This window comes from Gorilla gorilla, chromosome 20 (assembly GCF_029281585.2).
Source record: "Gorilla gorilla gorilla isolate KB3781 chromosome 20, NHGRI_mGorGor1-v2.1_pri, whole genome shotgun sequence".
NCBI lineage: Eukaryota > Metazoa > Chordata > Mammalia > Primates > Hominidae > Gorilla > Gorilla gorilla.
Genome location: NC_073244.2, coordinates 59247624 through 59262815, shown reverse-complemented (window position 1 = coordinate 59262815; position 15192 = coordinate 59247624). Strand labels below are relative to the sequence as shown.

At 54.9% G+C, this 15192-nt stretch overlaps 1 protein-coding gene across 2 annotated transcripts in view; it reads right to left on the bottom strand.

Annotated features, from left to right (window-relative positions):
* Window positions 1-10164, bottom strand: part of EHD2 (EH domain containing 2) — a 30773-nt gene extending 20609 nt beyond the window's left edge. Inside the window, exons 1-3 of one of the 2 annotated variants that reach the window (XM_004061066.4) lie at window positions 10007-10164; window positions 6522-6980; window positions 4931-5028 (exon numbers count right to left, since the gene is read on the bottom strand). In XM_004061066.4, coding sequence (XP_004061114.1) covers window positions 4931-5028; window positions 6522-6925 — 502 coding nt within the window. In that variant the 5' untranslated portion in view covers window positions 6926-6980; window positions 10007-10164. The remainder of the gene's footprint in view (window positions 1-4930; window positions 5029-6521; window positions 6981-10006) is intronic. The other variant, XM_063701492.1, reaches the window with a different exon arrangement.
* Between the last annotated feature and the right edge of the window lie 5028 nt (window positions 10165-15192).

The window sequence follows — 15192 nt, the reverse complement described above, 5'->3', positions numbered from 1 at the left end:
TGGGCCCCCATGCTCCTCCGGGGAGCTGGTGCTTGCGCCCATCCTGCCTGGGAGGAAGCAGCCTCCTTGTGGGCAATGCAGGGACCGGGATGGGGTTGGGGGGCGTTGTTTTGGGGAAGGAAGGGCCAAGTCACTAGAGGGACAGCAACTGGAGCCCCCCCTCCCTCCCGGTGTCTCCACAAACACACATACTGGCCCAGATTCAGAAAGTGTGTCTCACGGGGCGGGGAGGGAAGGAGGGAGAGAGGTTGAGTCAGTGTGGGATGGGAGACGTGGCAAAAAGGAACCTTGGGCCCACAACGGCACTCACCCGGCAAAAACAGGCATTGTTCGCACTTCCATAGCGCCTACTGTGTGCACACACAAGTGTGCACCTTCTAAGTGCTTTGTATGTTTTAACTAATTTAACCTTTAGGACAACTATGAGGCCGCTAGTATTATTATTCCCACTGTGTGTGTGTGTGTGTGTGTGTGTGTGTGTGTGTGTGTGTGTGTGTGTTTTATTTTTCTGTTTGTTTGTTTATTTTTGAGACAAAGTCTCACTCTATCGCCCAGGCTAGAGTGCAGTGTCATGAGCTCGGCTCACTGCAACCTCCACCTCCTGGGTTCAAGCAATTCTTCTGCCTCAGCCTCCTGAGTAGGTGGGATTACAGGCAAGCACCACCACACCCAGCTAATTTTTGTATTTTTAGTATAGACAGGGTTTCACCAGGTTGCCCAGGCTGGTCTCGAACTCCTGACCTCAGGTAATCTGCCCACCTTGGCCTCTCAAACTGCTGGGATTACAGGCGTGAACCACTGCGCCCAGCCCATTATTCCCATTTTGCAGGTAAGAAAACTGAGGCAAAGAGAGGTTAAGTGGCTTGCCTAAGGTCCCACAGTTTAAAAGCAGCAGAAAATAGGCTGGGCGGTGGCTCATGCCTGTAATCCCAACACTTTGGGAGGCCGAGGTGGGTGGATCACGAGGTCAGGAGTTCAAGACCTGCCTGGCTAAGACGGTGAAACCCCGTCTCTACTAAAAATACAAAAAAATTAGCCGGGCATGGTGGCAGGCGCCTGTAATCCCAGCTACTCCGGAGGCTGAGGCAGAGAACTGCTTGAACCCAGGAGGCGGAGGTTGCAGCGAGCCGAGGTCGCACCACTGCACTCCAGCCTGGAAGACAGAGTAAGACTCCATCTCAAAAAAAAAAAAGTAGCATAACATAAATAAATAAAAGTAGCAGAGCCCAGATTTGAGGGCTTTACTATGCTACAATCACACATACGTGTGTTCACACATCTTACATGCAGAGGCAGCCACACACATGAGCTCGCATACACACACACACACACACACACCCAGTAGCACATCCAGACACAAACATAGCCAATTACTACAAGATGCAGGCTCCCGGACATACCCGTGTTCACAATCTGGGACCTGCACAGATGTTTGTGGTCACACAATCACAAAGATAATGTGAGATGCACACACAGCATAGACACAGAGACCTGCACGAACACACAGGTACAGAGGCACACATGCACACCCACACAGACACAGTCGCACACACATAACCTCCCATGCCCTCCCAAACCCAAAGGCACACACACAGACGTAGTCACACGCAGTTACACAAAAGATGCACTCCTGCACACACACACATTCTCACATACACAACACCACACAGAAGCACACGACTGTATCCGGAGATACAATCACAGGTAGTCACACACACCCCATAAAATCCCCGCAGCCCTGACCGCTCCATGCAAGACACAAAGTCACACATAGCCCACAGCCCAGATACACATATATGCCTAGACCATCTCACACACAGGCACACAATGTCAGACTCACACCTACAATGATACACACTAAATCCACATAGACACATAGACAAAAGTTGCCCTTTATATCTGTCTCTCTCACACACACACTTCACAATATAACAGTATATAGGGACAGAATCAGTTGCACACTATCCCACAAAGTCTCTCATAGCCCTACACAGCCCTTCAGAGTCACACAAAGTCATCCAGCAGGCCGGGCATGGTGGCTCACACCTGTAATCCCAGCACTTTGGGAGGCCAAGGCAGGAGGATCACCTGAGGTCAGGAGTTCGAGACCAGCCTGGCCAACATGGTGAAATCCCGTCTCTACTAAAAAAAAAATACAAAAATTAGCCGGACATGGGTGCGGCGGGTGCCTGTAGTCCTGGCTACTCAGGAGGCTGAGGCAGCAGAGCCACTTGAACTCGGGAGGCAAAGGTTGCAGTGAGCCGAGATCGTGCCACTCCACTCCAGCCTGGGCGACAGAGTGAGACTCTGTCTCAAAAACAAACAAAACAAAGTCTTCCAGCCACAATTATAGGCACATGCGCGCACGCACACACACACAGAGGCATGTACACAATTCAAAGTCATACAACCTCAGAGCCATGGCCACAATGAGGCACGTCCACTGCAATACACAAATGCGTGGAACCACCACACCCAGGAGTACACTCATAATGACACACTTTCCCAAGATATACACAAAGTCACACACACACATATACACACCAACAGCTGGACACTCTCTCCTCCTCTTCCTCTATCCTCAAGGCCAGGGAGGGAGACCCCGTTCCCCACTCCCCCACCACCCATGGCCTTTGAACCCCCCTGCCGGCACCCCTGCCCTGGCTGAGAGAGCCGCTCCCTCCCGCTGTCCCAGGCCCAGGCCCTGGGGTGGGAGCCCCAGGAATTCCTCCCCCTCAGCTGGCAGCGTGTCCTCCCAATCGTTTCTGCAGCTGCCTCCTGCCTTTCTCCCGTGGGGCCTCTGGACGGCGGCCAGGGACATGGTCACCCCCAGTGTCCCCGCCCCACCCCAGGCCCAGCCTTCTCGCCAGGGCCTCCCATCCTCTCTGCCCCACATAGCAGCCTCCTTTGCCCCAGTTCCGGGCCTCCAAGGCCATGGGGGGTGGGGGACACAGATCTGTGAGGCTGGGAGACCACAGACGCTGAGCTGTGGTGTGGGGCAGGGGTGGTGGGGGCTCAGCACGCCCGGAGGCCCCGGCTGGAATCCACCCCCCGCCACTCTCCTTGCACAGCTGTTTATAAATTCCAGGCCTGGCCTTGGCCCCCACCCAGATTCCCTTCCCATCCCCTTCTCGGCCCCATCTGTGGCCCAGACGCAGAGCCAGGAGCTCGCAGGGCCCAGCCTCCCCTGCCCGGGCTCTGCCTCCCCTGCCCAGGCTCTGCCTCATCTCCAGGCTTTGTGTCTCCCTGCATCGCTGTCTCACTGCCTCGGAATCCCTGTCCCTCTTCATCTCTCCCTTCCCATCCTTCCTGCCTGCCCAGACGTGCGGCTCCTGCCCGCTCCCACCACGTGGTCACCCACACACCTCCCCCACCCATCAATGCGAGCCAGCATGGAGCAGTCACAGCTTCCACTAGCTCCCTGCGGCTGCCCAGCCAGCCACGGCCAGAGGACACAGGCCCAGGTCCCAGCGGAGACACCGCCCCTCCTCCTCTAGACCCAGGAGTCCAGGCCCCCAGCCCCTCCTCCCTCAGACCCAGGAGTCCAGGCCCCCAGCCCCTCCTCCTCTAGACCCAGGAGTCCAGGCCCCCAGCCCCTCCTCCCTCAGACCCAGGAGTCCAGGCCCCCAGCCCCTCCTCCCTCAGACCCAGGAGTCCAGGCCCCCAGCACCTCCTCCCTCAGACCCAGGAGTCCAGAACCCAGTCCCTCCTCCCTCAGACCCAGGAGTCCAGGCCCCCAGCACCTCCTCCCTCAGACCCAGGAGTCCAGACCCCAGTCCCTCCTCCCTCAGACCCAGGAGTCCAGGCCCAGCCCCTCCTCCCTCAGACCCAGGAGTCCAGGGCCCAGTCCCTCCTCCCTCAGACCCAGGAGTCCAGGCCCAGCCCCTCCTCCCTCAGACCCAGGAGTCCAGGGCCCAGCCCCTCCTCCCTCAGACCCAGGAGTCCAAGCCCCCAGCCCCTCCTCCCTCAGACCCAGGAGTCTGGGCCCAGTCCCTCCTCCCTCAGACCCACGAGTCCAAGCCCCCAGCCCCTCCTCCCTCAGACCCAGGAGTCTGGGTCCAGTCCCTCTCCCTCAGACCCACGAGTCCAAGCCCCCAGCCCCTCCTCCCTCAGACCCAGGAGTCCAGACCCCAGTCCCTCTCCCTCAGACCCAGGAGTCCAGGCCCCCAGCCCCTCCTCCCTCAGACCCAGGAGTCCAGGCCCCCAGCCCCTCCTCCCTCAGACCCAGGAGTCCAGGCCCCAGCCCCTCCTCCCTCAGACCCAGGAGTCCAGACCCCAGTCCCTCCTCCCTCAGACCCAGGAGTCCAGGCCCCCAGCACCTCCTCCCTCAGACCCAGGAGTCCAGACCCCAGCCCCTCCTCCCTCAGACCCAGGAGTCCAGACCCCAGTCCCTCCTCCCTCAGACCCAGGAGTCCAGGCCCCCAGCACCTCCTCCCTCAGACCCAGGAGTCCAGACCCCAGTCCCTCCTCCCTCAGACCCAGGAGTCCAGGCCCAGCCCCTCCTCCCTCAGACCCAGGAGTCCAGGGCCCAGTCCCTCCTCCCTCAGACCCAGGAGTCCAGGCCCAGCCCCTCCTCCCTCAGACCCAGGAGTCCAGGGCCCAGCCCCTCCTCCCTCAGACCCAGGAGTCCAAGCCCCCAGCCCCTCCTCCCTCAGACCCAGGAGTCTGGGCCCAGCCCCTCCTCCCTCAGACCCAGGAGTCCAAGCCCCCAGCCCCTCCTCCCTCAGACCCAGGAGTCTGGGCCCAGTCCCTCCTCCCTCAGACCCACGAGTCCAAGCCCCCAGCCCCTCCTCCCTCAGACCCAGGAGTCTGGGTCCAGTCCCTCTCCCTCAGACCCACGAGTCCAAGCCCCCAGCCCCTCCTCCCTCAGACCCAGGAGTCCAGGGCCCAGTCCCTCCTCCCTCAGACCCCAGGGTCTGGCCCCACTCACCGCGGCTCACTCTCTGCTTGGCACCCGACAGGATACCCGGGGTGTCGATGATGCTGATGCTCTCCAGGACCTGATTAGGGAGCTGGGCACACATGAACCTGGGGGCAGAGGGAGGGTCAGGGGTCAACAGGGAAGGACAGAAGGAGGGAAAACACGAAGAAAACATGAAGAGGGACTCGGGACCGCATGGCAAAGCATCCTTTATGGGCGAAGAAAGACACCGGACAGAAAAAGGGCGACCAGGACCATCTCAGAGCTATAACCAGCCACAGCTCATGTTCAGTGAGCACTTAATTTGTGCCAGGTACTGTTCTTTTTTTTTTTTTTTTTTTTGAGACAGAGTTTTGCTGTTGTCGCCCAGGCTGGAGTGCAATGGCACTATCTCAGCTCACTGCAACCTCCGCCTCCCGAGTTCAAGTGATTCTCCTGCCTAAGCCTCCCGAGTAGCTGGGATTACAGGTGGGCAACCACCACACCCAGCTAATTTTTGTATTTTTAGTAGAGACGGGGTTTCACCATGTTGGCCAGGCTGGTCTCAAACTTCTGGCCTCAAGTGATCTGCCCGCCTCGGCCTCCCAAAGTGCTGGGATTACAGGCGTGAGCCACCGCACCTGGCCACCAGGTGCTATTCCAAGTCCTCACAGCAACCATGGCATAGAGACCATGGTGATCCTGATCCCTTTTTTTTTTTTTTTTTTTTTAGACAGAGTCTCGCTCTGTTGCCCAGGCTGGAATGCAGTGGCACAGTCTCAGCTTACTGCAACCTCTGCCTCCCAGGTTTAAGCAATTCTTCTGCCTCAGCCTCCCGAGTAGCTGGGATTACAGGCGCGAACCACCACACCCGGCTAATTTTTTGTGTTTTTGGTAGAGACGGGGTTTCACCATGTTGGCCAGGCTGGTCTCCAACTCCTGGCCTCAAGTGATCCACCTGCCTTGGCCTCCCAAAGCGCTGGGATTACAGGCATGAGCCACCGGGCCTGGCCCAAGGTGATCGATCCACATTTTTGCAGATGAGGCTACAAGAAGGGCAGAGAGGTCAAGTCATTTGCCTGAGGCCACCCAGCTGGCCGGGATTTGAACCAGGCATACTGACTTCACTAGCCTAGGTGCTCCCCTGGATAAGAGAGCAGAGACAGGCATGGGAAGAACTGGGTAGAGAGAAGGGAATTGGGGCTGAGAAGGAGGGAAACACAGTCAGGGAGGGGACAGAGAAGGGGGACAGCAAGATGCACCCCTGGGACAGAAAGACGTGCCCCCAGGGCCGGGCGCAGTGGCTCACTCATGTAATCCTAACACTTTGGGAGGCTGAGGCAGGTGGATCACTTGAGGCCAGGAGTTCAAGACCAGCCAGGCCAACATGGTGAAACCCCATCTGTACCTAATAATACAAAAACTCGCTTGGCGTGGTGGTGGGTGTCTGTAATCCCAGCTACTCAGGTGGCTGAGGCAGGAGAATTGCTTGAACCCAGAAGGTGGAGGTTGCCATGAGCCGAGATCGCACCACTGCACTCCAGCCCGGGCGAAAAGAGCGGAAACTCTGTCTTAACAAAAAGAAAAAGAAAGATGCGCCCTGGGCTCGCGGCTGGCACACCTGTTGAGGAAGGTGTTTCCGAAAGGGTTGAGTTTGCGGAAGGGCTTGTCCGGGTCCACGACGAGGGCGTTGCCGGGCACGGTGCCCTCAGTGTCCCCGTGCATGACGGCCACAAAGCAGTCGGTGGTGGGCTCAGGCCCCACGCGGGAGCCGGGCACCTCCTGCTCCAGCAGGTACTGGATGAAGCTGGTCTTGCCCGTGCTGTACTGGCCGGCCACCAGCACCATGGGCTTGCCGTCGAAGTCTGCGTCCTCCAGGGCCGGCGAGTGGAAGGCCCCAAAGCGGTAGTGCTCCTCCAGCGGCAGCAGCTTCGTGCGGTACAGCTCCTTGAGGGCCGAGGTCACCGTGCGGATGGCCTCAGGCTGCTGGCCCCGTGCCCCGCCCCGCTTCAGCCAGCTGAACATGGTGGCTGCGCACCGCTCACTGGGTTCACGGAGAGACGTGCAGATGGAGAGCTGCCTGTGGGAGGGGGAGAGGGCATGAGCATAGGCGGCCCAGCCAAGGAGGAAGAAAGGGGTCTGAGTGTAGACTGTCTGGGTGACAGACAGGATGGGTGGAGGAGGAGGAGGATCACAGATATTTGTGGTCACAAATATGTGGTCACAGAGCATGGATGGCAGGTGGCAGGAGGAAGAATGGAATTGGGCCAGGCGCGATGGCTCACACCTGTAATCCTAGTATTTTGGGAGGCTGAGGTAGGAGGATTGCTTGAGGTCAGTAGTTGAAGACCAGCCTGGGTAAAATAGTGAGACCCCCATCTCTACAAAAAAAATAATTAGCTGGGCATGGTGGTGCATGCCTGTAGTCCTAGCACTTTGGGAGGCTGAGGCAGGAGGATTGCTTGAGCTCAGGAGTTCAAGGCTGCAGGTGGCAGTGAGCTATGATCATGCCGCTGCACTCCAGCCTGGGCTACAGAGTAAGACCCCATCTCAAAAAAGAAAAAAAAAAAAGGCCAGGCACAGTGGCTCATGCCTGTAATCTCAGCACTTCAGGAGGCTGAGGCAGGTGGACCACCTGAGGTCAGGAGTTTGAGACCAGCCTGACCAATATGGTGCAATCCTGTCTCTACTAAACATACAAAAAATTAGCCAGGCGTGGTGGTGGCCACCTGTAGTCCCAGCTACTTGGAAGGCTGAGACAGGAGAATCACTTGAACCCGGGAGGCAGAGGTTGCAGTGAGCCGAGATCCCGCCACTGCACTCGACAGAGCGACACTCCATTTCAAAAAAAAAAAAAAAATAGGGAGATCATAGCGAACCAGCTGAAGGAGGAGAAAGATTAATGGTGACGTGGTTGAAGAAGGGGGATTGATGGTGGTAGTGGAAGACCAAGAGATGGACAAGGCAAAGGATGCAGAAGCTGCCTGGAAGAAACGGATTCCTTAATCGCTTCATTCATTTCTTCCTCCCTTCTCCCTTCCATCATTTGACACCTTTTCACTGAAATCACTCACTCCATGCTTCAGGCACTGTGGACCCAGAAATGAGCCAGAGATCATCCCCTACCCACCCTGAGCCCCCAGTAAGGACCCAGACACATGCCAGACATCCAGAGGAAGGCATGAGAAACAGACCACAGCATCAGTAAGACTTAGGGCAGGGTTGACTTTTGAGCTGCTCCATGAAGGCTGCAGGCAAGACAAGGGGATTTAGGCAGAGAGGATGGTGCGTGCAAAGGTCTGGGGATGTGAAAGGTCCTGATGTGCTGGGAGCCATGAAACATCTGGGTAGGTGGCCAGACACAGGGGCACAAAGAGGAGGGGTGAGAAATGGAGCTGAGAAGGTTGCCTGGGTGCACCCAGGTCATGAGGGCTGTTGGGTGTTAACAAGAAAAATAACGCAACATTTATGATCACTGCATGCCAGGTACTGTACTAACTCACTTAACCTTTATAACCCTGTAAAGTAGGTCTATTATCATCCCTGCTTTTCTTTTCTTTTCTTTCTTTTTATTTATTTATTTATTTTTTTTGGAGATGGAGTCTCACTCTGTAGCCCAAGCTGGAGTGCAGTGATACAATCTCGGCTCACTGCAGCCTTCACCTCTGGGGCTCAAGGGATTCTCCTGCCTCAGCCTCCCAAGTAGTTGGGACTAGAGGCATGCGCCACCACACCCAGTTAATTTTTTTTGTATTTTTAGTAGAGACGGGTTTCACCATGTTGCCCTGGGTGGTCTCGAACTCCTGAGCTCAGGTGATCCACCCACCTCGGCCTCCCAAATTGTTGGGATTACAGGTGTGTGCCACCATGCCGGCTCATCTCTGCTTTTTTAACAAGGCAAAGGAGGCTCAGGAAGACAGCAATAAATTACCCAAGATCACTTAGCTAGAAAATGCTCAAGCTGGGACTCAAACACAGGCAGCCTGACCTCAGAGGTTGCAATCCTATTATAGGTCTAAAGATCTGAGTTAGGGAGGTTAGCCATGACCAACCCAGGAGCAATGAGCACCTCCAGCACCCAGACTGTGTTCTCTATCTTCCCTTACTATCCTTTTATTCACCGTAGGATCTGTAGTGATGTCCCCTCTTTCATTCCCGATATCAGCCATAGGTGTGGGTCTTTGCTTTTTTTAAAAAAGAAAAACAAAAACGATTGCTCCCCGTTGATGCTTATGATTTTACTGATCTTTTCAAAGAATCAACTTTTGGTGAGATGGGAGTCTCTAAATACCATTCCCCACTAAAAGAACCTGGGACTCCTTAGAGAAATGGTGGATTCCAGGGCTGGGGCAGGGAAGAACAAGTGAGCCTGGGTCAGACGGTGAGGAAGTGCTCAAAGGCCGATAGGGCATGTTACAGGGACAGAGGACCCAGCTTGCAGGGGCGCCCAGTGGCCAAACATGGGGCAATTTGAGCATCAAAATAACTGCAAATCAAATATGCTAAAATCCATAAAATCATGAGACTTTTAAAAGGGGTGGCCGGGGGTAGGGGAGATAAAAGCAAAAGGAGTTCGTAAAGGAGTGGCAAGAATGGAAAAGAGAGGCAGGATCTGGGATGTGAGCAGAGGGAGAGGGCTCTGGGCGGTGTCCCAGGCAGGGAGGGCCCTGAGAGAGAGCTGGGGAGAATGCTATCAGCGGTGGCCGATGGAGCTGGTGAGGCAGGAGAGGGGCTCTTGAGTGGCTGGAGGGACCAAGTTAGCTGATATGGATGAGGGCGTGGAGGGAGACTCTGCAGAGAGGATCTCTTCTAGCCCAGGGGATAGGGAGGGGTGTTGGGGGAGGATGGAGGAGACTGGGGGAGTGGGAGAGGCTGCGAAAGACGAGTGGGAGGAAGAGTGGGAGGAAGAGTGGGAGGAGTGGGAAGAGTGGGGGACATGGTTACAGACTGGGGGGACTGGTGAAGACTGGGGGTGACTGGGGGACACCTGGGGAGACCGTTACAGACTGGGGACAGGGTGGCAGGGAGCAGGGGTCAGGCATGAGGAACCAGGGCAGGCTTGGGCGGGGGTCGGGAGGCGACAGCTGCGGTGCTGGGAGCACTCACCGACCGGGCGCGCTGGCGGCTGCAGCGGGCTGGGCAGGCTGGGAGGGGGTGGGGTCCCGCGAGGATCCGAAGCGCCCGCGGAGCGGCCTGTGCTCGCGGTCCCGTCCGGAGCCGTCTGAGCCGGGTGGGGCCGGAGTGGGGAGGACGGGAGGGAGGACAGGAGGGAGGGGCGGGACGAGGCGCCCCCCTCAAAACCGGGCGCCTGGCCTCTGGCGCCCCCTTGTGGGGAGTGGGGAAGACGCCTTAGCACGGCGGGCGAGAGCTCCAGCGTCCAACCTGGGGTTCGAATTCCGCCTCCACCTCCAGCGTTGGGCTGCTCCCCAGTCTGTCTCTCTTCTTAACACGGGAATCACAACAGCAGCAGCAATAATAGTAACAATAACAGGTCGGGCGCCCTGGCTCACGCCTGTAACCCTAACACTTTGGAAGGCCAAGGTGGGAAGATTGCTTGAAGCCAGGAGTCCAAGACCAGCCTGGGCAACATAGCGAGACCCCATGTCTATTAAAAATAATAATAAATAATAAAATAATTTAGCCAGGCACAGGGGTGCACACCTGTAATCCCAGCAACTTGGAAAGCTGAGGTGGGAGGATAGCTTGAACCCAGGAGGTCAAGGCTGCAGTGAGCTATGATTGTGCCACTGCACTCCAGCCTGGGTGACAGAGCGAGACCTCACCTCTAAAAAAAATAATAGGACCGGGCGCGGTGGCTCACGCCTGTAATCCCAGCACTTTGGGAGGCCGAGGCGGGTGGATCACTTGAGGTCAGGAGTTCAAGACCAGCCTGGCCAACATAGTGCAAACCCATCTCTACTAAAAATACAAAAAAATTAGCTGGGCGTGGTGGCGGGCGCCTGTAGTCCCAGCTACTTGGGAAGCTGAGGCAGGAGAATCACTTAAACACAGGGGAGGCAGAGCTGGCAGTGATTGCGCCACTGCACTCCAGCCTGGGGACAGCGCAAGACTCCATCTCAAAAATAAATAAATAAACAAAAATTAGCTGGATGCAGGCACGCACCTGTAGTCCTAGCTACTTGGGAGGCTGAGGCTCCCAAGTTCCAGAATCACTGGAACCCAGGAGGCAGAGGTTGCAGTGAGCCAAGATCACGCCACTGCACTCCAGCCTGGGTGACAGAGTGAGAATCCATCACAAATAAATAAATAAATATAATATTAATATTAAAACTTAAGGGAGTTGATGAAACTTCTCGGCTGACAACCCTCCCTGGCTCTCCTCTCTCTCAGAGTAAAAGCCAAAGTCCACACCAAGGCCCACAAAGCCTAGCATGATCCACCTACATCTCCCCTGTCCCCCTTCCTCAGGCGGCTCCAACCACCGTGGCCTCCTCACCATTCCTCAGACACACCCCCAACCCTCCAAGTTCAGGCCTTTGCACTTGCTGACTCCTCTCCATGGAGTACTTTCCCCATAGGGATCTGAATGCCTTACTCTCTCCCCTCCTTCAGGTCCCTGCTCAAATGTCACCTCCTCAGAGAAGTCCTCCAGGATCACCCTGGCTAAGGTAGAACCCACTCTCTGCCTCTTATCACTGCCCTATTTTTCTCCACAGCCCTCCCAACCACTCTGCATATTCCACATTTCTCTGCCCAAGGGACTGTCTTTGCCCTGAGAACATGAGCCCCGTGAGGGCTTTGCACAATGCCCAACTCCCTGCAGGGGCTCAGTAAACATTTGTAGAAACAATCCCTAATGTTGACTGAGCCATTCCTATGTGCAGGCACCGCTCTGAGCTCTTTGCATGCATGTATTAGCTCATCGAACCCTCATCATATCTCCAAGAAACAGGAGTTTTGGGGTTTTTGTTTTTGTTTTTGAGACAGTCTTACTCTATCGCCCAGGCTGGAGTGCAGTGGCACGATCTCAGCTCACTGCAACCTCCGCCTCCTGGGTTCAAACTATTCTCCCTCAATCTCCCCAGTAGCTGGGATTACAGGTGCATGCCACCACACTTGGCTAATTTTTGTTTTGTTTTGTTTTTTTGAGTCAGAGTCTCGCTCTGTCGCACAGGCTGGAGTGCAGTGGCACGATCTCGGCTCACTGCAAGCTCCACCTCCCGGGTTCACGCCATTCTCCTGCCCCAGCCTCCCGAGTAGCTGGGATTACAGGCGCCCACCACCATTCCCGGCTAATTTTTTGTATTTTTAGTACAGACAGGGTTTCACCATGTTAGCCAGGATGGTCTCGATCTCCCGACCTCGTGATCTGCCCGCCTCGGCCTCCCAAAGTGCTGGGATTATAGGCATGAGCCACTGCGCCCGGCCTAATTTTGTGTTTTTAGCAGACAAGGGGTTTCACCATGTTGGCCTGGCTGGTCTCGAACTTCTGACGTCAAGTGATTTACCCACCTCAGCTTCCCAAATTGCTGGGATTATAGGCATGAGCCACCATGCCCAACTGAATTGTATGCTTTAAATGGGTGAATTGCATGGCTTCTGAATTATATCTCAATAAAACTGATATTATATATTATATTATTGTAATATAATTATAACATATTATTTATTTTTATTTATTTTTTCTATTTTTTTTGGAGGTAGACTCTTGCTCTGTCACCCAGGCTGGAGTGCAGTGGCGCGATCTTGGCTCACTGCAACCTCTGCCTCCCGGGCTCAAGCAATTCTCGTGCCTCAGCCTCCCGAGTGGCTGGGATTACAGGCATGCACCAGCAGGCCCAGCCAATAACATGTTACTATAATATTACTATTTTATATATAATATATAAAAGGTCTGGAGCTTAATGATAACTTACGTTAATGTTGTTACTGCTAGGAGACAGGCCCTGTTCCAAAAGCATCACCTAAATTATCTCCCTTCCCCCAGGAGGGCAAGTCCTGTTATTATTGTTATTATTATTATTATTGCTATGTCTCAGGTGGGAAAGTTGAAATACAAGGAAGTAAAGTCTCAGAGCTGGGTGCAGTGGCTCATGCCTGTAATCCCAGCACTTTGGGAGGCTGGGGCAGGGGATTGCTTGAGGTTAGGAGTTCAAGACCAGCCTGGGCAACATAGTGAGACCCCATCTCTGCAAGATAAAAAAAATCTAAAAATTAGCCGAGTGTGGTGGTGCACACCTGTGGTCCCAGCTACTCGGGAGGCTGAGGTGGGAGGATTACTGGAGCCTAGGAGGCTGAGGTTGCAGTGAGCTGTGATCGCGCCACTGCATTCCAGCCTGGGTGAAAGAAGAAGACCCTGTCTCAAAAAAAAAAGAAAGTAGAGTTTGGCCTGCCAAGGTGTGGAAGAACTCGGAGTTGAGCCAGAGTTGTCTGATGGGAGAGTCTTGTTTCACTTCTACCCCAAGGCTTCTCAACCTGTTGCAAAACATTCTGGAGGATCGGCTGGGCACGGTGGCTCACACCCGTAATCTCAGCACTTTGGGAGGCCGAGGCGGGCGGATCACAAGATCAGGAGATCGAGACCATCCTGGCTAACACGGTGAAACCCCCGTCTCTACTAAAAATACAAAAAAATTAGCCAGGCGTGGTGGCGGGCGCCTATAGTCCCAGCTACTCTGGGGGCTGAGGCAGGAGAATGGTGTGAACCCGGGAGGCGGAGCTTGCAGTGAGCCGAGATCGCGCCACTGCACTCCAGCCTGGGCGACAGAGTGAGACTCCGTCTCAAAAAAAAAAAAAATTCCGGAGGATCTGTGAACTTAGATGTGGGAGGAAAAAGACAGCTGGAGTTTTCACTAAAATTCAGAGTTTCTGTCAACCACAAATGTTAGCAGCAAAGCACAGCGTCATCAGCAGCACCTGGGTCCCCGCCACCCAGAGGAATCACTGATGCGTTCATCGGTTTGCAGTTGTGGATTTTTTTTTTCTTTTTTTTTTTTTTTTTGGAAACAGAGTCTCACACTCTTTCCCAGGCTGGAGTGCAGTGGTGCGATCTCAGCTCCCTGCAACCTCTGCCTCCCAGGTTCAAGCGATTCTCATGCCTCAGCCTCCCCAGTAGCTGGGACCACAGGTGCCTACCAACAAGCCTGGCTAATTTTTTGTGTTTTTTAGTAGAGCCGGGGTTTCACCATGTTGCCCAGGCTGGTCTTGAACTCCTGAGCTCAGGCAATTCACCCGCCTTGGCCTCCCAAAGTGCTAGGATTACAGGCATGAGCCACCGCACCCAGCCCAGTTGTGGATATTTTCAGCGATTGTATACACTCATCGCTCACTGGCCCCACAGCCAGCTCTCTCTAATGAATGCATTGAGGCAGGTTGGCTCACAGCCCAGTCTGCCATGTACTACATCTTTGGGGCCTCAGTTTCCTCACCTGCAAGCTGGGCCTATTAGTTCCCACGCTGGGGCTGCTGTGAGGACCAGATATGCTAACCCATGCGGTTCCCTGTTTAGTAAAGGTTAGTCACTGCTCTTCTGTTCTTCCGCTCGCCTGCAGGCAGTCAGCCTTGCAGAACCGAGTCCCGGAGCCCGTGGAAATTGTGGACGAGTCCTTGTGAGTAATCAGGAGGGGTCTTTCAGGAGAGTCTCTCCGAGAGTTTTGTGATCCAAGGATGTTAAGAAACAGCCATTTAGGCTGGGCACAGTGGCTCACACTTGTAATCCCAGAACTTTGGGAGGCCGAGGAGGGTGGATCGCTTGAGCCCAGGAGTTTAAGACCAGCCTGGGCAATATGGTGAAACCCTGTCTCTACCAAAAGTACAAAAAAATTAGCCAGGCGTGGTGGCGCATGCCTGTAATTCCAGCTACTTGGGAGGCTGAGGCAGGAGAATGGCTTGAACTCAGGAGGCGGAGGTTGCAGTGAGCCAACATTGTGCCACTGCACTCCAGCCTGGGCGACAGAGCGAGACTCCATCTCAAAAAAAAATTATCTATTTATTTATTATTTATTTATTTATTTTTTGAGACGGAGTCTCACTCTGTCACCTAGGCTGGAGTGCAGTGGTGGGATCTCAGCTCACTGCAAGCTCCGCCTCCCGGGTTCACACCATTCTCCTGCCTCAGCCTCCTGAGTAGCTGGGACTACAGACACCAGTCACTACGCCCGGCTAATTTTTTTGTATTTTTAGTAGAAACGGGGTTTCACCGTGTTAGCTAGGATGGTCTCGATCTCCTGACCTCGTGATCTGCCTGCCTCGGCCTCCCAAAGTGCTGGGATTACAGGCATGAGCCACCCCGCCCAGCCAAAATTTTTTTTTTTTAAAAGAAACAGCTATTT